This window comes from Pristiophorus japonicus, chromosome 2, assembly GCF_044704955.1.
Source record: "Pristiophorus japonicus isolate sPriJap1 chromosome 2, sPriJap1.hap1, whole genome shotgun sequence".
NCBI classification, from domain to species: Eukaryota; Metazoa; Chordata; class Chondrichthyes; family Pristiophoridae; genus Pristiophorus; species Pristiophorus japonicus.
This window is the reverse complement of record NC_091978.1, coordinates 3494360-3507748: the sequence shown is the minus strand read 5'-3', so window position 1 is coordinate 3507748 and position 13389 is coordinate 3494360. Positions and strand designations below refer to the sequence as shown.

At 45.7% G+C, this 13389-nt stretch overlaps 1 protein-coding gene across 1 annotated transcript in view; it reads right to left on the bottom strand.

Annotated features, from left to right (window-relative positions):
* The window catches only part of LOC139229261 (drebrin-like), a 218952-nt gene that overhangs the window by 75380 nt on the left and 130183 nt on the right, over positions 1 to 13389 (bottom strand). The window contains exons 15-16 of the mRNA XM_070860923.1: positions 6710 to 6829; positions 4454 to 4573 (exon numbers count right to left, since the gene is read on the bottom strand). Of these exons, the coding sequence (XP_070717024.1) occupies positions 4454 to 4573; positions 6710 to 6829 (240 nt within the window). The remainder of the gene's footprint in view (positions 1 to 4453; positions 4574 to 6709; positions 6830 to 13389) is intronic.

The window sequence follows — 13389 nt, the reverse complement described above, 5'->3', positions numbered from 1 at the left end:
TGCACTTCCTCTACTTAGGGTGGTCTTTGGCCAGGGACTCCCAGGTGTCAATGGGGATGTCGTACTTTATCAGGGAGGCTTTGAGGGTGTCCTTGTAACGTTTCCTCTGCCCACCTTTGGTTTGTTTGCCGTGGACGAGTTCCGAGTCGAGCGCTTGCTTTGGGAGTCTTGTGTCGGGCATGTGAACAATGCGGCCTGCCCAGCGGAGCTGGTCGAGTGTGGTCAGTGCTTCGATGCTGGGGATGTTGGCCTGGTCGAGGACACTGACGTTGGTGCGTCTGTCCTCCCAGGGGATTTGTAGGATCTTGCGAAGACATCGTTGGTGGTATTTCTCCAGCAACTTGAGGTGTCTGCTGTACATGGTCCATGTCTCTGAGCCGTACAGCAGGGCGGGAATTACTACAGCCCTATAGACCATGAGCTTGGTGACAGTTTTGAGGGCCTCATCTTGAAACACTCTTTTCCTCAGACGGCCGAAGGCTGCACTGGCGCACTGGAGGCTGTGTTGGATCTCATCATCAATGCCTGCTCTTGATGATAGGAGGATCCCGGAGCAGGGAAAGTGGTCCACATTGTCCAGGATCACACTGTGGATCTTGATGTCTGCGAGGCAGTGCTGTGTGGCGAGGACAGGCTGGTGGAGGACCTTTTGTCTTACTAATGCTTTCACACGCCTCGGTAAATACGTCGACTATGTCCTGGAACTCAGTCTCTGTATGTGCGCAGACGCAGGCATCATCCGTGTACTGTAGCTCGACGGCAGAGGTTGGGGTGGACCTGGCCTGGAGACGGCGAAGGTTGAACAGGTTCCCACTGGTTCCGTAGTTTAGTTCCACTCCAGCGGGGAGCTTGTTGACTGTGAGGTGGAGCATGGCGGCAAGAAAGATTGAGAAGAGGGTTGGGGCGATGATGCAGCCCTGCTTGACCCCAATCCAGCCGTGAATTGGGTCTGTAATGGAACCGTGGGTAAGGATCACGGCCTGCCTGTCGTCGTGGAGCAGGTAGAGGATGGTGACGTACTTTTGGGGGCACACACACACAGATATATATCACACACATACACACACACACAGATATATATCACACACATACACACACACACACACACACACACACACACAGATATATATCACACACATACACACACACACACAGATATATATCACACACATACACACACACACAGATATATATCACACACACATACACACACACACAGATATATATCACACACATACACACACACAGATATATATCACACACATACACACACACACACAGATATATATCACACACATACACACACACACACACAGATATATATCACACACATACACACACACACACACAGATATATATCACACACATACACACACACACATATATATCACACACATACACACACACACACACACACAGATATATATCACACACATACACACACACACACAGATATATATCACACACACACACACACACACACACACACACAGATATATATCACACACACATACACACACACACAGATATATATCACACACATACACACACACACACACACACACACACACACACAGATATATATCACACACATACACACACACACACAGATATATATCACACACATACACACACACACAGATATATATCACACACACATACACACACACACAGATATATATCACACACATACACACACACAGAGATATATATCACACACATACACACACACACACAGATATATATCACACACATACACACACACACACAGATATATATCACACACATACACACACACACACAGATATATATCACACACATACACACACACACACACACACACAGATATATATCACACACATACACACACACACACAGATATATATCACACACATACACACACACACACACACACAGATATATATCACACACACATACACACACACACAGATATATATCACACACATACACACACACACACACACACATACACACACACACAGATATATATCACACACACACACACAGATATATATCACACATACTCACACACACACACACACAGATATATATATCACACATACACACACACACACACACACACAGATATATATATCACACACATACACACACACACACAGATATATATATCACACATACACACACACACAGATATATATCACACACACACACATACACACACACACATACACACACACACTGATATATATCACACACACACACACACAAAGATATATATCACACATACACACACACACACAGATATATATATCACACACATACACACACAGATATATATATCACACACACACACAGATATATATCACACACACACACACACACACACACACACACAGGTATATATCACACACACACAGATATATATCACACACACACACACACAGATATATATCACACACACACACAGATATATATATCACACACACACACACACGTAGATATACACACACGCACAAATATACGCACACGCACAAATATACACACACGCACAAATATACACACACACAAACAGATATACACACACACAAACAGATATACACACACACACAGATATACAGACAGACACATAAATATACAGACAGACACACAGATATACAGACACAGACACACACACAGACACATAGATATACACACACACATTCATTCATTCATTCATTCATTCATAGGCAGTCCCGTGAAGCGAGGATGACTTGCTTCCACGCCAAAAAAGGATGAGTTCTCAGGTGTTTCAATGAAGGACCTAATATGCCAGATCCTGAACTACATCCTGAAGGGTGGAAGATGCCTGTGGGTGGATTGTTTAACGTGGGGTGACCGTTACACACCAGCCACCACACGGGGCTTGACAGAGCGAGGTCTTGGTCCAGGGGCAAGGGTTAACCCGGACGACTGGAGACCAGCTTTGTTGCACGGACCCAGTGCTCACACATATCGCACAGTGTGGGCTGGGCCCCTGGGCCCTCGCCTCTCCTGGGCCCCGATCACGTCCCTCTGCAGTCTCTCGCCGCTCCTGCTGTACCTGCCCACGCTCCAATCACCGACCTGGACCTTGGTGATGTCCCTCTTCACTGCCGTCGCTCTCCTGCACCAGCTCGCGCTGTACCTTCCCGTGGTACGTCACTATGCTGCCCATGGCCGCCACCCACCGCTCCGGTTATGGCCCCGACCTGCCGCTCATTGTCTCTCAAAGGTCGGGGCCGCCATATAGATACACACACACACACACACACATAGATATACAGACACAGACACACATTAATATACACACACACACACACATTAATATACACACACACACACACATTAATATACACACACACACACACACACACACACATAGATATACAGACACAGACACACATTAATATACACACACACACACACATTAATATACACACACACACACACATTAATATACACACACACACACACACACACATAGATATACAGACACAGACACACATTAATATACACACACACACACACATTAATATACACACACACACACACATTAATATACACACACACACACACACACACATAGATATACAGACACAGACACACATTAATATACACACACACACACACATTAATATACACACACACACACACATTAATATACACACACACACACACATTAATATACACACACACACACATAGATATACAGACACAGACACACATTAATATACACACACACACACACACATTAATACACACACACACACACACACACATTAATATACACACACACACACACATTAATATACACACACACACACATAGATATACAGACACAGACACACATTAATATACACACACACACACACATTAATATACACACACACACACACATTAATATACAGACACAGACACACATTAATATACACACACACACACACATTAATATACACACACACACACACATTAATATACACACACACACACATAGATATACAGACACAGACACACATTAATATACACACACACACACACACATTAATACACACACACACACACACACACATTAATATACACACACACACACACATTAATATACACACACACACACATAGATATACAGACACAGACACACATTAATATACACACACACACACACATTAATATACACACACACACACACATTAATATACACACACACACATAGATATACAAACACAGACACACATTAATATACAAACACAGACACACATTAATATACACACACACACACACATTAATATACACACACACACACACATTAATATACACACACACACACACACGCGCACGCACAGATATACACACACTCAGATACACATACACTCAGATAGATATACACAGATACACACACACACACACACACATACACAAACCAGGACCAGAACGCGGACCCCAGTGTAGGTTGTACCTGTGAGGATTTCTCCCTTCATTCTTTGCCCCTCAGTCTCGTGAGGTCCCTCAGTAACTGCAGGGTCCCCAGTCGGGGTGGAGTCACCTTTATTCGGCTCGGACACATCCTCTCCTGAAACTAGAGTCAGATTGTAAAAGGGAATGGTTAGCTTCCGTCAGTGGATACAGTCCCGTGATTGTAACTCTTGCTGTGCACTTTGAACTGAGCAGGGCACACAATGGGTCACCCTGTGTGACCCTGCAGTGAGACGGGGCCTGATTGGTCACCGTGTATTCCCCTCAACTGGGAGGGCTTTAATTGGGGCCTAGTCACCTTTTTATAATGAATTCTTACGAAGTGTCGATTTATCGCCTTGTGGTTTGGTGTCCTTTACCCGGGACAGTCAGTCACCACGGGCTCTCGCTCACGGGCAGAATTATTATTGGACTGTTCTATTTACCAAATTTTAATTTTATTTCGGTCTGGTGAAGCCCATCAGGACATTCTCTTTGAATGGCGGAGAAATACAAGTTTTTATATCAGATTAGCGACGAACGTGGAAAGGAACAGTCCGTTATAAACATAAACGGTCAAAGGAAAGGTGGGCTTAATTCGGGACTGAGAAGGAGCCCTATTGTGGAGGCACAGCACAAGCCACTTACCTCTCGTTAAATCCTCTCATTGAAGTGATTTCAACCTTAATCACAAGGCTGCTCCTCCCCATCTGCCAGTTCCCCTGTCCGTTCTGTCGATCTTATAACCGGGTATCTTCAGTTCCCAGTGCTGACTGTCTATCTGCCCTGTCTCAGTAATGGCTACCATGTCATAAGAACATAAGAAATAGGAGCAGGAGTCGGCTATTCGGCCCCTCGAACCTGCTCCCCCATTCAATAAGATCATGGAGGGCAGAGAAACCCAAGGCAAAAAGCAAAACAGGCCACATTACAGCAAAATTCTAAAGGGACAAAATGTGTTAAAAAGACAAGCCTGAAGGCTCCGTGCCTCAATGCGAGGAGTATTCGGAATAAGGTGGATGAATTAACTGCGCAGATAGCAGTTAACGGATATGATGTAATTGGCATCACGGAGACATGGCTCCAGGGTGACCAAGGTTGGGAACTCAACATCCAGGGGTATTCAACATTTAGGAAGGATAGACAGAAAGGAAAAGGAGGTGGGGTGGCGTTGCTGGTTAAAGAGGAAATTAATGCAATAGTAAGGAAGGACATTAGCCTGGATGATGTGGAATCGGTATGGGTGGAGCTGCGGAATACCAAAGGGCAGAAAACGCTAGTGGGAGTTGTGTACAGACCACCAAACAGTAGTAGTGAGGTTGGGGACAGCATCAAACAAGGAATAAGGGATGTGTGCAATAAAGGCACAGCAGTTATCATGGGCGACTTTAATCTACATATTGATTGGGCTAACCAAACTGGTAGCAATACGGTGGAGGAGGATTTCCTGGAGTGTATTAGGGATGGTTTTCTAGACCAATATGTTGAGGAACCAACTAGAGGGCTGGCCATCCTAGACTGGGTGATGTAATGAGAAGGGACTAATTAGCAATCTTGTTGTGCGAGGCCCCTTGGGGAAGAGTGACCATAATATGGTAGAATTCTTTATTAAGAAGGAGAGTGACACAGTTAATTCAGAAACTAAGGTTAACCCGGACGACTGGAGACCAGCTTTGTTGCACGGACCCAGTACTCACACATATCGCAGTGTGGGCTGGGCCCCTGGGCCCTCGCCTCTCCTGGGCCCCGATCACGTCCCTCTGCAGTCTCTCGCCGCTCCTGCTGTACCTGCCCACGCTCCAATCACCGACCTGGACCTTGGTGATGTCCCTCTTCACTGCCGTCGCTCTCCTGCACCAGCTCGCGCTGTACCTTCCCGTGGTACGTCACTATGCTGCCCATGGCCGCCACCCACCGCTCCGGTTATGGCCCCGACCTGCCGCTCATTGTCTCTCAAAGGTCGGGGCCGCCATATAGATACACACACACACACACACACACACATAGATATACAGACACAGACACACATTAATATACACACACACACACACACACACACATAGATATACAGACACAGACACACATTAATATACACACACACACACACATTAATATACACACACACACACACACACGCGCACACACAGATATACACACACTCAGATACACATACACTCAGATAGATATACACAGATACACACACACACACACACACATACACAAACCAGGACCAGAACGCGGACCCCAGTGTAGGTTGTACCTGTGAGGATTTCTCCCTCCACTCTTTGCCCCTCAGTCTCGTGAGGTCCCTCAGTAACTGCAGGGTCCCCAGTCGGGGTGGAGTCACCTTTATTCGGCTCGGACACATCCTCTCCTGAAACTAGAGTCAGATTGTAAAAGGGAATGGTTAGCTTCCGTCAGTGGATACAGTCCCGTGATTGTAACTCTTGCTGTGCACTTTGAACTGAGCAGGGCACACAATGGGTCACCCTGTGTGACCCCGCAGTGAGACGGGCCCTGATTGGTCACCGTGTATTCCCCTCAACTGGGAGGGCTTTAATTGGGGCCTAGTTGCCTTTTTATAATGAATTCTTACGAAGTGTCGATTTATCGCCTTGTGGTTTGGTGTCCTTTACCCGGGACAGTCAGTCACCACGGGCTCTCGCTCACGGGCAGAATTATTATTGGACTGTTCTATTACCAAATTTTAATTTTATTTCGGTCTGGTGAAGCCCATCAGGACATTCTCTTTGAATGGCGGAGAAATACAAGTTTTTATATCAGATTAGCGACGAACGTGGAAAGGAACAGTCCATTATAAACATAAACGGTCAAAGGAAAGGTGGGCTTAATTCGGGACTGAGAAGGAGCCCTATTGTGGAGGCACAGCACAAGCCACTTACCTCTCGTTAAATCCTCTCATTGAAGTGATTTCAACCTTAATCACAAGGCTGCTCCTCCCCATCTGCCAGTTCCCCTGTCCGTTCTGTCGATCTTATAACCGGGTATCTTCAGTTCTCAGTGCTGACTGTCTATCTGCCCTGTCTCAGTAATGGCTACCATGTCATAAGAACATAAGAAATAGGAGCAGGAGTCGGCTATTCGGCCCCTCGAACCTGCTCCCCCATTCAATAAGATCATGGAGGGCAGAGAAACCCAAGGCAAAAAGCAAAACAGGCCACATTACAGCAAAATTCTAAAGGGACAAAATGTGTTGAAAAGACAAGCCTGAAGGGTCTGTTCCTCAATGCGAGGAGTATTCGGAATAAGGTGGATGAATTAACTGCGCAGATAGCAGTTAACGGATATGATGTAATTGGTATCACGGAGACATGGCTCCAGGGTGACCAAGGCTGGGAACTCAACATCCAGGGGTATTCAACATTTAGGAAGGATAGACAGAAAGGAAAAGGAGGTGGGGTGGCGTTGCTGGTTAAAGAGGAAATTAATGCAATAGTGAGGAAGGACATTAGCCTGGATGATGTGGAATCGGTATGGGTGGAGCTGCGGAATATCAAAGGGCAGAAAACGCTAGTGGGAGTTGTGTACAGAACACCAAACAGTAGTAGTGAGGTTGGGGACAGCATCAAACAAGGAATGAGGGATGTGTGCAATAAAGGTACAGCAGTTATCATGGGTGACTTCAATCTACATATTGATTGGGCTAACCAAACTGGTAGCAATACGGTGGAGGAGGATTTCCTGGAATGTATTAGGGATGGTTTTCTAGACCAATATGTCGAGGAACCAACTAGAGGGCTGGCCATCCTAGACTGGGTGATGTATGAGAAGGGACTAATTAGCAATCTTGTTGTGCGAGGCCCCTTGGGGAAGAGTCACCATAATATGGTAGAATTCTTTATTAAGGTGGAGAGTGACACAGTTAATTCAGAGACTAGGGTCCTGAACTTCAGGAAAGGTAACTTTGACGGTATGAGACGTGAATTGGCTAGAATAGACTGGCGAATGATATTTAAAGGGTTGACGGTGGATAGGCAATGGCAAATATTTAAAGATCACATGGATGAACTTCAGCAATTGTACATTCCTGTCTGGGATAAAAATAAAACGGGGAAGGTGTCTCAACTGTGGCTAACAAGGGAAATTAAGGATAGTGTTAAATCCAAGGAAGAGGCATACAAATTGGGCAGAAAAAGCAGCAAACCTGAGGACTGGGAGAAATTTAGAATTCAGCAGAGGAGGACAAAGGGTTTAATTAGGAAGGGGAAAATAGAGTATGAGAGGAAGCTTGCTGGGAACATAAAAACTGACTGCAAAAGCTTCTATAGATATGTGAGGAGAAAAAGATTAGTGAAGACAAACGTAGGTCCCTTGCAGTCAGATTCAGGTGAATTTATAATGGGGAACAAAGAAATGGCAGACTAATTGAACAAATACTTTGGTTCTGTCTTCACGAAGAAAGACACAAATAACCTTCGGGAAATACTAGGGGACCGAGGGTCTAGTGAGAAGGAGGAACTGAAGGAAATCCTTATTAGGCGGGAAATTGTTTTAGGGAAATTAATGGGATTGAAGGCCGATAAATCCCCAGAGCCTGATAGTCTGCATCCCAGAGTACTTAAGGAAGTGGCCCTAGAAATAGTGGATGCATTGGTGATCATTTTCCAACAGTCTATCGACTTTGGATCAGTTCCTATGGACTGGAGGGTAGCTAATGTAACACCATTTTTTAAGAAAGGAGGGAGCGAGAAAATGGGTAATTATGGACCGGTTAGCCTGACATCAGTAGTGGGGAAAATGTTGGAATCTATTATTAAGGATGAAATAGCAGCGCATTTGGAAAGCAGTGACTGGATCGGTCCAAGTCAGCATGGATTTATGAAAGGGAAATCATGCTTGACAAATCTTCTAGAATTTTTTGAGGGTGTAACAGTAGAGTGGACAAGGGAGAACCAGTGGATGTGATGTATTTGGATTTTCAAAAGGCTTTTGACAAGGTCCCACACAAGAGATTGGTGTGAAAAATTAAGGCACATGGTATTGGGAGTAATGTACTGACATGAATAGAGAACTGGTTGGCAGACAGGAAGCAGAGAGTCGGGATTAATGGGTCCTTTTCAGAATGGCAGGCAGTGACTAGTGGGGTTCCGCAGGGCTCAGTGCTGGGACCCCAACTATTTACAATATACATCAATGATTTGGATGAAGGAATTGAGTGTAATATCTCCAAGTTTGCAGATGACACTAAACTGGGTGGCAGTGTGAGCTGTGAGAAGGATGCTAAGAGGCTACAGGGTGACTTGGACAGGTTAGGTGAGTGGGCAAATGCATGGCAGATGCAGTATAATGTGGATAAATGTTAGGTTATTGGTGGCTTAAACATGAAGGCAGAATATTATCTGAATGGCGGCAGATTAGGAAAAGGGGAGGTACAATGAGACCTGGGTGTCATGGTACATCAGTCATTGAAAGTTGGCATGCAGGTACAGCAGGCGGTGAAGACGGCAAATGGTATGTTGGCCTTCATAGCTAGGGGATTTGAGTATAGGAGCAGGGAGGTCTTACTGCAGTTGTACAGGGTCTTAGTGAGGCCTCACCTGGAATATTGTGTTCAGTTTTGGTCTAATCTGAGGAAGGACGTTCTTGCTATTGAGGGAGTGCAGCGAAGGTTCACCAGACTGATTCCAGGGATGGCTGGACTGACATATGAGGAGAGACTGGATCGACTGGACCTGTATTCACTGGAGTTTAGAAGGATGAGAGGGTATCTCATAGAAACATATAAAATTCTGACGGACTGGACAGGTTAGATGCAGGAATAATGTTCCCGATGTTGGGGAAGTCCAGAACCAGGGAACATAGTCTAAGGATAAGGGGTAAGCCATTTAGGACCGAGATGAGGAGAAACTCCTTCACTCAGAGTTGTTAACCTGTGGAATTCCCTGCCGCAGAGAGTTGTTGATGCCAGTTCATTGGATATATTCAAGAGGGAGTTAGATATGGCCCTTACGGCTAAAGGGATCAAGGAGTATGGAGAGAAAGCAGGAAAGGGGTACTGAGGTGAATGATCAGCCATGATCTTATTGAATGGTGGTGCAGGCTCGAAGGGCCGAATGGCCTACTCCTGCATCTATTTTCTATGTTTCTGTGGCTGATCTTCTACCTCAACTCCACTTCCCTGCACTATCTCCATATTCCTCGATTCCCTTAATATTGCAAAATCTATTGATCTCTGTCTTGAATATACTCAAGGAATGAGCCTCCACAGCTCTCTGGGGCAGAGAATTCCAAAGATTCACCACCCTCTGAGTGAAGAAGTTTCTCCTCATCTCATTCCTAAATGGCCGACCCCTTATCCTGAGACTGTGACCCCTGGTTCTAGACTCCCCAGCCCGGGGGAAACACCCTCCCTGCATCTACCCTGTCAAGCCCTGTAACAATGTTGTATGTTTCAATGAGATCACCTCTCATTCTTCTAAACTCTGGGGAATATCGGCCTAGTCTGCTCAATCTCTCCTCATAGGACAATCCCCCATCCCAGGAATCAGTCTGGTGAACCTTCGTTGCACTCCCTCAATGGCAAGTATATCCTTCCTTAGGTAAGGAGACCCAAACTGTACACAATACTCCAGGAGTGGTCTCACCAGGGCCCGATATAATTGTAGTAAGACGTCTTTACTCTTATACTCAAATCCTCCTGTAATAAAGGCCAACATACCATTTGCTTCATTCACTTGCTGTACCTGCAGGTTAACTTTCAGTGATTGGTGTACAAGGACACCCAGGTCCCTCTGAACACCAACATTTCCCAATCTCTCACCATTTAAAAAATACTCTGCTTTTGTATTTTTCTGACCAAAGTGGATAACTTCACATTTCTCCACATTATATTCCATTTGCCATGTTCTTGCCCACTCACTTAGCCTGTTTCATAGAATCATAGAAATGTACAGCATGGGAGGAGGCCATTCGGCCCATCGTGTCTGTGCCGGCCGACCAAGAGCTACCCGGCCTAATCCCACTTTCCAGCTCTAGGTCCATAGCCCTGTAGGTTACAGCACTTCAAGTGTACATCCAGGTACTGTTTAAATGTGGTGAGGGTTTCTGCCTCTACCACCCTTTCAGGCCGTGAGTTCCAGACCCCCACCACCCTCTGGGTGAAGACATTTCCCCTCAAATCCCCTCTAAACCTCCCCCCAATTACTTTAAATTATGTCCCCTGGTTGTTGAGCCCGCTGCTAAGGAAATAAGGCCCTTTCTATCCACTATATCTAGGCCTCTCAAAATGTTATACACCTCAATGCCCTCAGCCTCCTCTGTTCTAAGGAAAACAAACCCAGCCTATCCAATCTGTCCTCATAGCCAAGTTCATGGCACCGTGGCTGGCTCTGCTGCACAGGAGGGCAGGAAAAAGAGTGGGAGAGCGATAGTGACAGGGGATTCAATGGTGAGGGGAATAGATAGGCGTTTCTGCGGCCGCTAACAGAGACTCCAGGATGATATGTTGCCTCCCTGGTGCAAGGGTCAAGGATGTCTCGGAGCGGGTGGAGAACAGCCAGTTGTCGTGGTGCACATTGGTACCAACGACATAGGTAAAAAAAGGGATAAGGTCCTACGAAACGAATTTAAGGAGCTAGGAGCTAAATTAAAAAGTAGGACCTCAAAAGTAGTAATCTCGGGATTGCTACCAGTGCCACATGCTAGTCAGAGTAGGAATCGCAGGATAGCGCAGATGAATACGTGGCTTGAGCAGTGCTGCAACAGGGAGGGATTCAAATTCTTGGGGCATTGGAACGGGTTCTGGGGGAGGTGGGACCAGTACAAACCGGACGGTCTGCACCTGGGCAGGACCGGAACCAATGTCCTAGGGGGAGTGTTTGCTAGTGCTGTTGGGGAGCAGTTAAACTAATATTGCAGGGGGATGGGAACCAATGCAGGGAGACAGAGGGAAACAAAAAGGAGGCAAAAGCAAAAGACAGAAAGGAGATGAGGAAAAGTGGAGGGCAGAGAAACCCAAGGCAAAGAACAAAAAGGGCCACTGTACAGCAAAATTCTAAAAGGACAAAGGGTGTTAAAAAAACAAGCCTGAAGGCTTTGTGTCTTAATGCAAGGAGTATCCGCAATAAGGTGGATGAATGAACTGTGCAAATAGATGTTAACAAATATGATGTGATTGGGATTACGGAGACGTGGCTCCAGGATGATCAGGGCTGGGAACTCAACATCCAGGGGTATTCAACATTCAGGAAAGATAGAATAAAAGGAAAAGGAGGTGGGGTAGCATTGCTGGTTAAGGAGCAAATTAAGGCAATAGTTCGGAAGGACATTAGCTTGGATGATGTGGAATCTTTCTGGGTAGAGCTGCAGAATACCAAAGGGCAAAAAACGTTAGTGGGAGTTGTGTACAGACCTCCAAACAGTAGTAGTGATGTTGGGGAGGGCATCAAACATGAAATTAGGAGTGCATGCAATAAAGGTGCAGCAGTTATAATGGGTGACTTTAATATGCACATAGATTGGGTTAACCAAACTGGAAGCAATACGGTAGAGGAGGATTTCCTGGAGTGCATAAGGGATGGTCTTTTAGACCAATATGTTGAGGAACCAACGAGGGGGGAGGCCATCTTAGACTGGGTGTTGTGTAATGAGAGAGGATTAATTAGCAATCTCGTTGTGCGAGGCCCCTTGGGGAAGAGTACTCCAGCTGTGGCCTAACCAGTGTTTTATACAGTTCAGGCATAACACCCTCCCCCCTCCTCCGCTCTTGTATTCTATGCCTCGACAATTAAAGGAAAGTATTCCATTTGCCTCCTTAACCACCTTATCTACCTGGCCTGCTACCTTCAGGGATCTGTGGACCTGCACTCCCAAGGTCCCTCTGTTCCTCTACACTTCTCAGTGTCCTCCATTTAATGTGTATTCCCTTTCCTTGTTGGCCCTCCCCAAATGCATTACCTCACACTTCTCCAGATTGAATTC